Source organism: Bos javanicus, chromosome 5 (genome assembly GCF_032452875.1).
Source record: "Bos javanicus breed banteng chromosome 5, ARS-OSU_banteng_1.0, whole genome shotgun sequence".
Classification (NCBI taxonomy): domain Eukaryota; kingdom Metazoa; phylum Chordata; class Mammalia; order Artiodactyla; family Bovidae; genus Bos; species Bos javanicus.
The window spans coordinates 99,710,719-99,726,026 of NC_083872.1; the positions used below are offsets into that span (position 1 = coordinate 99,710,719).

Below are 15,308 nucleotides of genomic sequence, written 5' to 3' on the forward strand. Positions count from 1 at the left end.
GAGTCAGTGAGGTCATCCAGTCACATATTGCTCTGTGGCCCTCTTCTCCTCTTGCATTGAATCTTTTCCAGCATCAGCATCTTTTCCAATGAGTCAGCTCTTTACATCAGGTGGCCAAAGTTTTGGAGCTTCGGTTTCAGCCTCAGTCCTTCACATGACTACTCAGGGTTTATTTCCTTGAGGGTTGACTGGCTTGATCTCCTTGCTGTCCAAGGGACTCTCTCCAGGACCATAGCTGGAAAACATCAATTCTTTGGCGTTCAGCCTTTATGGTTCAACTCTCAAATCCATACGTGACTACTGAAAAACCATTTCTTTGATTAAATGGACCTTTGTTGGCAAAATGATGTCTCTGCTTTTTAATATGCTATCTAATTCTGTCATAGCTTTACTTCCAAGGAGCAAGCACTTTAAATTTCATGGCACAGTCATTGTAGACAGTGATTTTGGAGCCCAAGAAAATGAAATTTGACACTGTTTCCACTTTTTCTCCATCTATTTGCTATGAAGTGATGGGACTGGATGCCATGATCTCTGTTTTTTGATTGTTAAACTTTAAGCCATCTTTTTCAGTCTCCTGTTTCACCTGCATCAACAGGCTCTTTAGTTCCTCTTCAGTTTCTGTCATTAAAGTGGTATCATCTGCTATCTGAGGTTGTTGATATCTCTTGCTGCAATCTTAATTGCATCTTGTGAGTCATCCAGCCAGCACTTCATATGATGTACTCTGCATATAATTTAAATAAGCAGGGTGACAATATCCAGCCTTGAAGTATTCCCTTCCCAATTTTGAACCAATTGCCATTCCGTTGTTCCACGTCCTGTTCTACTGTTGCTTCTTGACCTGCATGCAGATTTCTCTGAAGGCAGCTAAATTGGTCTGGTATTCCCATCTCTTTAAGAATATTCCACAGGTGGTTGTGATCACCACAGTCAAAGGCTTTAGCAGAGTCGATGGGGCAAAAGTAGATTTTTTTCTGGAGTTCCCTGGCTTTCTCTATGATTCAATGGATGTTGGCAATTTGATCATCTGCCTTCTTTGAATCCAGCCTGAATATCTGGAAGTTCTCTGTTCATGTACTGCTGAAGATTATCTTCGAGGATTTTGAGCATAATCTTTGTATCATGTGAAATGAGTGCCATTTTAGGATAATTTGAACGTTATTCGGCATTGCCTTTCTTTGGGATTGGAATGAAAACTGTCCTTTTCCAATCCTGTGGCCACTGCTGAGTTTTCCAGTTTGCTGGCATATTGAGTGCAGCACTTTAACAGCATTATTCTTTAGAATTTGAATAGCTCAGCTGGCATTACACCACATCCAATACCCTGTTTTTAGTAAGGCTTCCTAAGGACCACTTGGCTATACACTTCAGAATGTCTGGCTCTAGGTGAGTGATCACACCATTGTGGTTATCTGGGTCATTAAGAGCTTTTCTGTACAGCTCAGTTCAGTTCAGTTCAGTCGCTCAGTCCTGTCCGACTCTTTGCGACCCTATGAATCGCAGCATGCCCGGCATCCCTGTCCATCACTAACTCCCAGAGTTCACTGAGACTCACGTCCATTGAGTCAGTGATGCCATCCAGCCATCTCATCTTCTGTCATCCCCTTCTCCTCCTGCCCCCAATCCCTCCCAGCATCAGAGTCTTTTCCAATGAGTCAACTTTTCACATGAGCTGGTCAAAGTACTGGAGTTTCAGCTTTAGCATCATTCCTTCCAAAGAAATCCCAGGCCTGATCTCCTTCAGAATGGACTGGTTGGATCTCATTGCAGTCCAAGGGACTCTCAAGAGTCTTCTCCAATAACACAGTTCTAAAGCATCAATTCTTCAGCACTCAGCCTTCTTCACAGTCCAATTCTCACATCCATACATGACCACAGGAAAAACCATAGCCTTGACTAGATAGACCTTTGTTGGCAAAGTAATGTCCCTACTTTTGAATACGCTATGTAGGTTGGACATAACTCTCTTTCCAAGGAGTAAGCATCTTTTAATTTCATGGCTGCAGTCACAGGTATTCTGGGTATTTTTGCCACCTGGTAGGCTGCAGTCCATGGGATTGCTAAGAGGCAGACTTGACTGAGTGATTTCACTTTCACTTTTCACTCTCATGCATTTGAGAATGAAATGGCAGCCCCTTCCAGTGTTCTTGCCTGGAGAATCCCAGGGAAGGGGAGCCTGGTGGGCTGCCGTCTGTGGGGTGGCACAGAGTCGGACATGACTGAAGCGTCTTAGCAGCAGTAGCAACAACATGGTTAGTCCACCTAGAGCCAAGATAAATACTCAAAATACTAAGAGTATTTTGAATTTAGTGTTTATTATATAATTGTTTGTGACTAAATCTAAAATGACAGTACCTAGTGACCTAAGAGATATAGATAAATTAGATGTCCATAGTAAGTGCAATATTATCCTTCTAACAATATGGCTAGATGGATTCATTTCTAGGAAGTTTTTTAAATGGAGGGAAATTGCCAAAATTATGAAATAACTCTGTGTAAAGGAAACATTTTAAGGTCTTATAATGAAGAAACTTTTATTCTAGTTGAAAATTTGGATATGCAGAAAGGAAAGACGAATTGAAGAAAAGAACTTATGTGGATATATCCAAATAGATATTGACAGGTACAATAGTAATGATAAAGTATCAAATTGTGCGTATATGTTTGTATTAGAATTCAAGGCAGCAAAAATGGCATGAGCAGTGAAAAAGGTAGAGAGAAATTATGTCTTTTCGTTGTTTCAGAAAAGTACAAAAATATGAACTTACTGGAGTATTGAGTAAAGAATGCATGCTGTAAAATGTAGGGCACTTATAGAACTGCTGCTGAGTTGCTTCAGGTGTGTCCGACTCTGCGCGACCCATAGACACTTACCCCACCAGGATCCCCTGTCCCTGGAATTCTCCAGGCAAGAACACTGGAGTGGGTTGCCATTTCCTTCTCCAGTGCATGAAAGTGAAAAGTGAAAGTGAAGTCGCTCAGTTGTGTCCGACAGCAATCCCATGGACTGCAGCCTACCAGGCTTCTCCATCCATTGGATTTTTCCAGGCAAGAGTACTTGAGTGGGTCGCCATTGCCTTGTCCACTTATAGAACTAAGACATATTAAATTTATATATTCTTATAAAAGAAAGTTAAAAATATTTATTGTGAAAGCTAAGAAAACAACATAATGTAGAATTCAAAGTAACAATATATTATACTTAACTAATAACTATATGTACTTACATATAAATAATATATGTAAATAGAGCATATAAATCCTAAATTCATATTAAATATATATGGAATAACTTTCCATTTAAATTTTAAGAATGTTTATATTTTAAAATATTTTGTTTAACACAGCTATGTATGTAAAACAGTTATTTTAATAACTGCTCACTTAATGAGCCATATTATTTTATCAAAAGCCATGAACTGGAAAGTAAAGAACACAAACTGCTTTAGTTAATGTACTCTCACAGTATAAAGCAAGAACCATGTTACAAAAGATGGAGACTGTTTAATAATTATATATTGAGTATCTAAGCTATTAGCAGTTAAAAAATGTATGTACTGAATAACACAAGGTCAACACAGATTTGAAAACCATGCATAAATAATCATAAATGGAGATTTAAACAATTTATGTCCACTACTTACCAAGCAAGCAGATATAGCAGTAGGCAATAGAAATATCTAAGCTAGACAAGTAACCAGTACATATATGAACACACACACATACACTAACATAGAATATTCTTAGTTTTTAAGTTCAAATGAACATTTCCCAAAAATTTGCTATATATGCCCAAGTCCAGTTACATTACCAAAAAAGCTACAGAACTATGGTGTCACAACACTAGCCTCCAGCCAAGTTTGGCAAGTGGCCACTTGAAATGTGAATATTCAAATTTAATTTTTAATTAATTAGAAGAAATAAACATTTCAGATTGATTTCATAGTCACATCAGCCATATGCAGTAGAATTACAGACTATTTCCAGGTTCATGAAAAATTCTCCAACTAGTTTGCCTAAAATAGAAGTCAATAACCAAAATTTTGAAAATCTTTATTGGGTTTTATATTCAGTAATCTATTTCTAAATAACATATGAACCAAGGAAAAATAAAAGTAAAATTTCATAATTTTATATGAATTAAAAGAAAAATGTAACAAGATTGTGTCTTGTGACATATTAATTGCATTAAATGCATACATTATAAACAAAAAAAAAAGAAAGAAGAAATCTGAGCATGCTTGACAAGAAATTTGAAATGAAAAAGCAATTTTCGTGAAATTAAAGTAGTTGACATAGTGATGAAGGAAGAAACTAGCAAATATGAAAAATCATGACGAAAAATTACAGTAGAGGGGAATAAAAGGGTTAAAGCTACTTTCACTTGAAAGACAATAAAATTAATAAATGACGTGTGGAGAATAGAGAAAACACGAATCATTTATATCTATATAAATACAACAATCCAATGCTCCTGCTGCTGTGAAGTCGCATCAGTTGTGTCCGACTCTGTGTGACCCCATAGACGGCAGCCTGCCAGGCTTTTCCGTCCCTGGGATTCTCCAGGCAAGAACACTGGAGTGGGTTGCCATTTCCTTATCCAGTGCGTGAAAGTGAGAAGTCAAAGTGAAGTCGCTCAGTAGTGTCCGACTCTTAGCGACCCCATGAACTGCAGCCCAGGCTCCTCTGTCCATAGGATTTTTCCAGGCAAGAGCACTGGAGTGGGTCACCAGGGCCTTCTCTGTGACAATCCAATAGATGTTGGCAATTTGATTCTCTGTTTTTGATAAAATTGCCAACATCTGTTGGATCATTGGAAAAGCAAGAGACTTCCAGAAAAACACCTTCTGCTTTGACTATGCCAAAGCCTTTGACTGTGTAGATCACAACAAACTGTGGAAAATTATTCAAGAGATAGGATTACCAGACCACCTGACCTACCTCTTGAGAAATCTGTATGTAGGTCAAGAAGCAACAGTTAGAACCGGACATGGAAGAGTGGACTGTTTCCAAATTGGGAAAGGAATATCTCAAGGCTGTATATTGTCATCCTGTTTATTTAATTTCCATGCAGAGTACATCATGCGAAATGCCAGGCTGGATGAAGCACAGCTGAAATCAAGATTGCTGGGAGAAATACCAATAACCTCAGATATGTAGATGACACCACCCTTATGGCAGAAAGTGAAAAACTAAAGAGCCTCTTGATGAAAATGAAATAGGAGAGTAAAAAAGCTGGCTTAAAACTTAACATTCAGAAAGCGAAGATCATGGTATCCAATCCCATCAGTTTATGGCAAAAACATGGGGAAACAATGGAAACAGTGAGAGACTTTATTTTTTTGGACTCCAAATTACAGATTTGACTGTAGCCATGAAATTGAAAGACGCTTGTTCCTTGGAAGGAAAGCTATGACCAAACTAGACAGCATATTAAAATCAGACACACTACATTAAGGTCTGTCTAGACAAAGCTTGGTTTTTCAGTAGTCATGTATCGATGTGAGAATTGGACCATATAGAAGCTGAGCACTGAAGAATTGATGCTTTTGAACTGTGGTGATGGAGAAGACTCTTGAGAGTCCTTTGGGCTGGGAGGAGATCAAACCAGTCCATCCTGGGGAAAATCAGTCCTGAATATTCATTGGAAGGACTGATGCTGCAGCTGAAACTCTAATACTTTGGCCACCTGATGGGAGGAACTGACTCACTGGAAAAGACCCTGACGCTGGGAAAGATTGAAGGCGGGAGGAGAAGGGGACAACAGAGGATGAGATGGTTGGATGGTGTCACCAAGTCGATGGACATGAGTTTGAGCAAGCTCTGGGAGTTTGGTGATGGACAGGGAAGCCTGGCATAGTGCAGTCCATGGGGTTGCAGAGTCAGACATGACTGAGTGACTGAACTGAAATCTGACAAAACAATTATGGTTTTTACGGATGTTAAATGGACAATAAAGCTGTATTATAAGAACTTTTTACAATCCATATGAAATAGAATGTCTAGAAAATGCAAATTAACAAATGTAGTACAACAACCATAAACCTGTATAAGCTTAACATGTGTTAAATATATTAGGTTCACTGTACAAACCTTCCTACAAAATATTCTAGGAGCCCTAATGGTATCGGCAGTGAATAATAACACTTAAAACTATGCCAGGTCTTTCACCGTAAAACAGAGTCTTCCAAAGAGCCTTGATAACAAAACATGTCAAGTTACATAATATCAATGGACTCAGTCCAAACTCTTTGTGATAAATGGATGAAGAAAATCATCTTAATCTAAATATGATATATGCAGTGATTATTCAAAGGAAGAAAATACAGAGTGATTTTTGTGGTTTTATTTCAAGAATGCATAATTGGTCAACAGTTGAAGGAAAGAGATATTTCAAAAACATTAAAATTTTTCTCATTTCACTGAAAGAAAAATAATAAAATGGTAACATGACTGATTGGATACAAAACCTATAAGAATTTTTTGAATACTATGGAATTGCTTTTATGTTAGAAAGGTATATAAAAAAACCTTTAAAAAGACCTCATATTTGAGCGATGAAATATTGAAATATTTTCCCCCAGTATAGGAAGGATACTTATAAGACCTTTACTGTATCATCTGTTTAATGATGGAAATAAAAGCCAATTGGGTAAAAATAAGTCAAAAACAAGAAGAAAAAAAAAATAGAAAAGAAAAACAAGAAAAAGTTATTGCACCTGGAGGGAAGAAATAAAACGTGATTATTCAGAGATGCGATATCTATTTACATAAACAATCCAGAGGAATATATGTTTGAAATAATAAAATTAATACCTACAATCAGAGAAGTCATTGGGCACAATTCTATTTGTAGCAGCAACAATTACTACAAATTTAAAAACAAAATTGATATTTACAAAAGCATGGCTATGAAATGTCCATATTTGTGTGAAATTTCTATGTTGGAAACTATAAAATATTCTAGAGGGATTTCGCTGGTGGTCCAGTGGTTCGGATTACTTGCTTCCCAGTTCAGGGAGTGGGCGTTCGATCCCTGGTCACTGAATCAAGATACCACATGCCGAACAGGGTCACACAAAAAAATAATAAATAAAAATTGATCAATAAAATAGGGAGAATTTAAAGAAAACCTAATTGATTGGAAGGATAAAGCATGAATAGTGACTGGAAGAGTCAATATTGTAAGACGATTATCTTCAGAAATTATTTTAAAGATTAAATGCAGTCCCAAAGCACTTACTTTTTTAAAAATTTTATTAGGTGTTAATTTACAGAACATAAAATATATCCATTTAAAATATATAACTCCATGATTTTAAAATTATTCACAGTTTACAACCATCACTACTTTCAAACTCTAGAAAGCATTCATCACTAATCAATTTGCAGTCTTTTCCTATTTCGTCTCTTGACAACCCTTAGTAAGCACTAATCTACTTTTGGTCTCTCTACTCCTATTTTTGATATTACATGGAAATGGGCTCACACAGTATGCAATCTTTTAGAAGCTTGAATGCCATAAACATAGTGTTGAGCAAAAAAAATGAGACACAAAAGAACAATACCTATATTTGGATGTGTATATGATACTTCAGTGGGGTTTTCCAGGTGGCACTAGTGGTAAAGCGACTGCCTGCCAGTGCAGGAGATGAGGGCTTGATTCCTAGGTCAGGAAGGTCCTCCAGGGAATATGAAATGATAGCCCACTCCAGTAGCCTTTTTTTTTTTTTAATTAATTAATTAATTTAAATTTGAGGATAATGACTTTAAAATATTGTGGTATTTTTCTCACACATAGACATGAATCAGCCATGGGTGCACATGTGTTCCCCTATTCAGAACCCCGCTCTCACCTTCCTCCCTCCCCCATCCCTTGGGTTGTCCCAGAGCACCAGCTCTGAGTATCCTGATTCATGCATTCAACTTGCACTGGTCATCTCTTTTATATATGGGATTATACATGTTTCAATGCTATTCTCTCAAATCATCCCACCCTCGCCTTCTCCCACATACTCCAAAAGTCTGTTCTTTACATCTGTGTCTCTTTTGTTGCCTTGCATATAGGATCATTATTACCTTCTTTCTAAATTCCATATATGTGCATTAATCTAGTGTATTGAGGGTTCTTTTTCTGATTTAGTTCCCTCCATATAATAGGCTCCAGTTTCATCCACCTCATTAGAACTGATTCAAATGCTGGGAAAACCAGTAAACCATATGCAAAAGAATGAAACTAGAACACTTTCTAACACCATAAACAAAAATAAACTCAAAATGGATTAAAGATCTAAATTTAACACTGGTGCTGCTGCTGCTGCTAAGTCGCTTCAGTCGTGTCTGACTCTGTGCGACCCCATACACGGCAGCCCATCAGGCTCTACTGTCCCTGGGATTCTCCAGGCAAGAACATTAGAGTGGGTTCCCACTTCCTTCCCCAATGCATGAAAGTGAAAAGTGAAAGTGAAATCGCTCAGTCGTGTCTGACTCTTAGCAACCCCATGGACTGCAGCCCACCAGGCTCCTCCATCCACGGGATTTTTCAGGCAAGAGTACTGGAGTGGCGTGCCATTGCCTTCTCCGAAATTTAACACTGCTGCTGCTAAATCACTTCAGTTGTGTCCAACTCTGTGCGACCCCATAGACGGCAGCCCACGAGGCCCTGCCGTCCTTGGGATTCTCCAGGCAAGAGCACTGGAATACGTTGCCATTTCCTCCTCCAATGCATGAAAGTGAAAAGTGAAAGTTGGACACATTCAGTCGTGTCCAACTCTTAGCGACCCCATGGACTGCAGCCTACCAGGCTCCTCCATCCATGGGATTTTCCAGGCAAGAGTACTGGAGTGAAACTCTTAAAACTCTTAGAGGAAAACAGAGGCATAACACCCTCTGACATAAATCACAGCAAGATTCTCTATGACCCACCTTGCAGAGTAATGGAAATAAAAACAAAAATACAAATGGGACCTAGGTAAACTTAAAAGCTTTTGCACAACGAAGGAAACTATAAGCCAGATGGAAAGGCAGCCTTCAGAATGGAAGACAATAACAGCAAATGAAACAACTGACAAAGAATTAAGCTCCAAAATATACAAGCAGTTCATGCAGCTCAATACCAGAAAAATGAACAACCAATCAAAAAGTGGGCTAAACATTGAAATACATATAATATCATATATGGAACGAGTCGCCAGTCCAGGTTCGATGCACGATACTGGATGCTTGGGGCTGGTGTACTGGGACGACCCAGAGGGATGGTATGGGGAGGGAGGAGGGAGGAGGGTACAGGATGGGGAACACATGTATACCTGTGGCGGATTCATTTCGATATTTGGCAAAACCAATACAATATTGTAAAGTTTAAAAATAAAATAAAATTAAAAAAAAAAAATGTGGGCCAAAGAAGTAAACAGACATTTCTCCAAAGAAGATATACAGAGGGCTAATAAAACACACGAAAAGATATGTAGCTTTCTTATATCACAAGATCACTCATTACTAGAGAAATGCTAATTAAAAACACAATGAGGTATCCTCTCTGCCGGTCAGAATGGCCACCATAAAAAAGTCGACAAACAACAATTGCTGGAGAGGGTGTGGAGAAAAAGGAAACCCTCTTACACTGTTGATGGGAATGCAAACTGGTACAGCCACTATGGAGAAGAGTGTGGAAATTCCTTAAAATTCTGGCAATAGAATCACTCCAGTATTCTTGAATGGAGAATTCCTTGGACAGAGAAGCCTGACAGTCTATGGTCCATGGGGTCTCAAAGAGTCAGACACAACTGAACAATGAGCACACACAATTATATTTCAACTGTTTTTGAAGAACATTCATTATCAGAAAAAATAATATAATTCATTTTAAAATGTATGCAATCAGAATATGATTTCCATTTCATAAAAGGTCAAGTTACCCAACAGCATCCAAACTCATATTTTAATTCTCAAGCTTATGCTTGCAATGGTATGCATTTGGAAACTGACAGTCTTCTGCTTTTATGCCCCATAAAACTTGTACAGCACAGTTACGTTCACCAAGTACATTGTCTGTTATCCTGTTATGGAAAAATGCATAATTCTGTTACATTCTATGAAGACAACTCAAGAAACAATAGCATTTTCCGTGTAACTGTAATACAAGATATTTTGAAAATGGGTAATGAAGTCTTTAATAAAATTTCAGTACGAGCTTGTTACTAGGAAATCGGGCTACAGAGTCGCCTAGTTTTCAACATTGGTATCAACATTTTATTAACTGTCAGTATCTCCCTTCAGCTTTCTATAATTTGACTAAGACAAATGTATTCATGTTATTTTAAAAATATTTCTTTTTTGTATTTTTCCTCCTCTATATAGCATTCTTTTTAAAAACTTACTGTAGTTTGCAAGTGGAACCATTTAGCCACTTCCAAGGACGACCGCGGCCTTCACGAGAGACTTGAATCCACGATATAATTGATAGGGACATCAGAAATTTCTAGCCCAAAATAAAGAATTTTCACTTAAATAGTCATGAAATGTTTTTGTTAATTTTTAAATGCAAGTCAAAGGATGTGTTCTTTCATAGCATCTTTCATTCTTTGAACAAATTGAGTATGTTAGATTCTAATCTAACACTAAAAAGCATAGGAGTTGAAAGTTCGAAGTTTTAATAATGCCATAAATATTAACCACTATCTGTACTTTTGGTTCAAAATTAACTCAACATTTATACTTATCAGTGTCACTGTGTTCTAATGTTAATAAAGAAAATTCCTTTTTTTTTTTCCACAGCCATTTAATAAAGGGAATATTTACAAAGACATGAATTAGTTGTAGGGATCCCACAAAGAATACACCTTGCATAACAACTTGGGGAGACTTACAGCTGTGAACCGCATCTAACATTAAGCCTAAGGATTAAGAAGGTGGAGTAATTGAATACGTGCAATGAAGAAAATGCTGATTCATATAATTTCATTTTTCCTCATGTCAAAACTAACATAGCAAGGCTTTAAATAAGTCTTTAGATTCCATGACATTCATTTTTCTGGATATTGTGACAGTACCAGTGGATTTCTCTACTATTATATGTTTCTCAGAATTTCAGTTTTAGAGGGAAATTAAGGAAATGAAAACGAGAAAGTAAGTGACATGAGAGCCGGATTTGGTTTTCTGAGCCTGACACCATTCTTTGACTAGATAAACCTCAAAGCCATTTGTTTCTGTATTGGTGGAATCCAGTGGACCAGACAAGGGGTCAGAGACTCATTTCTCTCTGCTCCTCCCTGCTAAGTTCAACTGTAAACATGGGACTAATGAAAGACACGAGAAAAGAGAACTCTGAAAGGTGGAAAGAGAAGGGTGATGTGGCTTGAGACTTCCTAGCAGCCCCACTCCTCTGTAATCACTAATCACTTCTCCGTGATGAGAAAACAAGGTGGGAGGTGAGGGAAAGATAATTAGGTGCATCTTGTATCTCCCCACCAACCAGGTGAAAGTGACCTAGGCCTCTTACTTCCCAAACACCCCATACCTAACCTAGCTGTTGGGGGTGGCACAGGTAATCCGTTCCTCCTGTGTATTGAGAGAATCGTGTAGGCAACACCAGGTAAGCCTTACAAGGTAATCCATCAGGACACTTACTAACAAGCAGCAGTTAGAGAAACTGCCTCTGTTTCCTCCACTGAGAGACACTAGGGTTGGGTGATAGGGGTGGGAGTGGGACCAGCAAAGGGGATGTCTTGACTAAAACTACTGAAGCTAAGAAGCCTCTTTATCCCTGAGGGTGTAAGACTCCATCTCCACCCAGTGGCATTGGAAAGAATGGATCTTACTGTTGAATTCACACAATGAGCTGTGGAAATTTACAAACTTCACACAAATGCAAAGAGTTGGAGGAACTGCAAAATATCATATGGCAGTGATGAGACAGGGACAACCTGTATGATTCCATGTCCTGGAGTAGAAAATGGCAACCCACTTCAGTATTCTTGCCTGGAAAATTCCATGGACACAGGAGCCTGACAGGCTGAAGTTATTGAGGTTGCATAGAGTCGGACATGTCTGAACGACTAAGCACGAACACGGGATTCAAAAACAATCAAAGAGATTCTATAATATCAAAAGTCAAGACAGTGAGTAAATAAGGAGGTGGAGAAGTGATAAGATATTACAGAGCAGTGGGGCTGCTGGGAAGTTGAAACTTCTTTTCCATGATCTGATGTGCAATTACACAATTCTATAGGCAAAATCATATGTTTATTTTCCTTGATGTATGGTAAAATTAGACAGCACAGTGTATTTTAGAATTTAATAGCATTTGTAGAAGCATGGTTTTCTATGAAAAGCAAGAACCAGAAATTACTACACATGCATGAATGGTATAAAAATGTAAATAAAGTATCATAAAGTTATATTCCATTGTTTAATGGAATACTAGCAGACCTTAAAATAAACAAGCTACAAATATGTACAAAAGCACAAGTGAATCCTAACAAATATAATGTTGACTAAATGAAGCCTTTAGCAAAGTGTTGGAAACATTTAATAGCTTACCATTTCCTCTTCATTATCTATATAAAGCAGAGTAGAATTCTTAGTAGCACAGGATATCAAACTCTCATTCCACGATTTTGCTTCCAAACTAGCATAATAGCAGTTGTTGGAATATGTAAGCCAGTCTTTTGGACAATGACCACGATGACATTCTGAAGAAAGATTATGAATTACTATTCAAAAACAATTTGAATTTGGAAAATAAAAATTAACTTACATATATGCATAGATATAAACATATGTATACACACACACAAACACACACATATATATATAAAATAACATATCTATGCATCCTCAAGGCTGGTACATATAAAACAAATCTCATTCATGCATTCATAGAGAGGGTCTGTCTTTAATATATGGCCCCATATAAAGGAAACACATAGAAATGTCTACTCTTTACATGTCCTGGAAATCAAGAAATGAAACTTCTATTTTAGAATAGCAAAATTATTTGTCTCTATTCATATTATAGCAGGACGAAATTACAGCCAATTGCCAACAATGGATATGGTGATCATATAATTGCATAGGGAGAAGCACTCTCCTATAATCATTTATATGAATGTTTATTGCCTGATTTTATAAATTATGTTCTATCCCCAAATGTATTCTTATTTTCACTAGCCTAAGATAGAGACAAAAATGAATTGTATTCATATCAGAACTTTGAAAATCATTATGTACCTTTCTGGAGCCTTGTTATGAGAGAGGAGTAATTCTGTTCCTGTATTACAGGAGCTACAAAATTAATCATTAAAAAGTTAATATTACTTTAAATGAATCATAATGATTTTAGTGTATGAGCTTGAGAATTCAGTTTATTGTTTAGAAATAGAGTAATCTGAAATAAAACTGATTTAGCAAGAAAAATTAACTAGGTAATGAAGACTTGATGGAAAAAAAATATTTCAAAAACCTAACGGAACAAACTTCACCACGTCTTACAGTATTTGCTTTAACTAATCTCAAGAATTAATTTGTATTTCTCAAAAAGATCTTTAAACCTCCTAAAGCATGCTTTTGAGTTATAAAGTCAGAATATACATATACATGCTGTCTGTAATTCTCCTGTGTTGTATATTTCTGACAAATTAGATATAACATATTGCATTTATTCTAAATGCATGTATTTTAATGATAGGCACATTCTATAATATTATGAAATGTTTAGCGGCATTGACCATCAGTAAAGTGATAAGTTCCCTTACAGTTTTTCAAAAACGTACTTACAAGGAGTAACAATGATCACTGTCACCACAGTGGACATCAAGACGAGGCAGATGATTCCCAGGATCCCAGCAATGAACTTCTCTGGAGGTGACGGTGAACCTGCAGGGACAGAAAAGGAAACTGAGAAAGGAGTGATGGGGACAGCTTTTCAGAGTTTACATACACAAGAACCCACACGAACACAGAGTTATGGATATAAACTTGGACCCCCAACCCATTTTGACCACAGTAGTCTTTCTCTCAGAATATACCATTGCGTTTTCAGCAAATATAAGACTACATGAGTTGTTGATCAAAGACTTCAAATTATAGTAATGCCAGAATAAAAGTAGTCCTCTGATTTCACATCAGAATCCCATATCCAGCTTCAAGTTCCGTTCCCCAAAGTGAAAAATACGTGAGCTTATCCCCTACTCTTCCTCCACACCTCTGCACCCCACTGCACATCCTAGAACAGCTCCATGTGTGTCTAGTAAGTGTTTACCTTTGGAGTGGTGATTCTTGTCGTTCCCATGAAGATTCTGAGAAGCATTTTGAAGATTTAATTCTACATATGTTAATTCCTGCTCAGTCATTGAAATGGAACTTTTAGAAACCTTAGGTTTTCTTTTCTGCCTCTTTGAGTTCTTGACTCCCTTCAGTTCTGCATAGGTTGCTCCTTGGTTATTCATCTCTGCAGCTGAGTGAGATCAAGGACTGTGCTTGAAGTGAACTGAGGTTGAGTGGTGTGTGTGAGATAAGAACCCTAGCACAATGACACAGGCGGGGCAAAGCGCTTAGTGCTCACTTTGCAGCTGAACAAACTTAAAGCCTGGTAAATCCTTACAACTTTAAGCAAGTTTTTCACGATAGAATGCTTTTTTGAAAAAGATATTCTATATTTGATTCATATATTATTGATTGAAACAGTGAAAAGCAATAAATTAGGGAGGAATAAAGAAGTTCATGAACAATAATATCCTTATTAAGTCAGATTCCATGGATATATTTTAAAACCATCATAGTGCTTGTGTTCAAATTAAAATGTTCTGTTAACAAGAGAGATTCACCCATATTTTTGATACTTTTGAAATTTAATAATGGTTACAAACAGTTCTTTAAAGATGAGAGAGTAATGTTGACATATACAATAATTTCCTACACTAAATTACATTATTTGGTGACTTACAATTATTGATTAAAAAGGATAACAAATGGTCTTTATTTCAAATGGTTGGGGAGTTCTGAGAAAGCATTAAAAACTGAGGAAATGCTTCATATATTGGAAAGTGTTACATGACACATTAAACATATATAACAAAGTAATATGAAAAATAAAACAATAGGAAAGACTAAAAAATACTTATTTTACAAAAGTAGTTGATAATTGATTTAATGACTAATATCTGAACCCACAACATGATAAACATGTATAGGTCACTTATGGAAGAACACTGTTGGTTCAAACTTCCAGAAAGATCTGATAGATGTCCAAGTTAGTAAAGGTCATTTTAGCTGTATAAGTGATGGTAATTACTTATAAAAAATCC

General features: G+C 37.0%; 1 protein-coding gene across 2 annotated transcripts in view; it reads right to left on the reverse strand.

The window, feature by feature from the left end:
- LOC133248110 (NKG2-A/NKG2-B type II integral membrane protein-like) overlaps window positions 1–14,491 on the reverse strand; it is a 39,966-nt gene extending 25,475 nt beyond the window's left edge. The window contains exons 1-6 of one of the 2 annotated variants that reach the window (XM_061417866.1): window positions 14,264–14,491; window positions 13,780–13,878; window positions 13,234–13,287; window positions 12,544–12,695; window positions 10,383–10,483; window positions 7,243–10,061 (exon numbers count right to left, since the gene is read on the reverse strand). In XM_061417866.1, the coding sequence (XP_061273850.1) occupies window positions 9,944–10,061; window positions 10,383–10,483; window positions 12,544–12,695; window positions 13,234–13,287; window positions 13,780–13,878; window positions 14,264–14,450 (711 nt within the window). In that variant the 5' untranslated portion in view covers window positions 14,451–14,491 and the 3' untranslated portion in view covers window positions 7,243–9,943. Of the gene's footprint in view, window positions 1–7,242; window positions 10,062–10,382; window positions 10,484–12,543; window positions 12,696–13,233; window positions 13,288–13,779; window positions 13,879–14,263 lie in introns of those variants that run through there. The other variant, XM_061417867.1, reaches the window with a different exon arrangement.
- Between the last annotated feature and the right edge of the window lie 817 nt (window positions 14,492–15,308).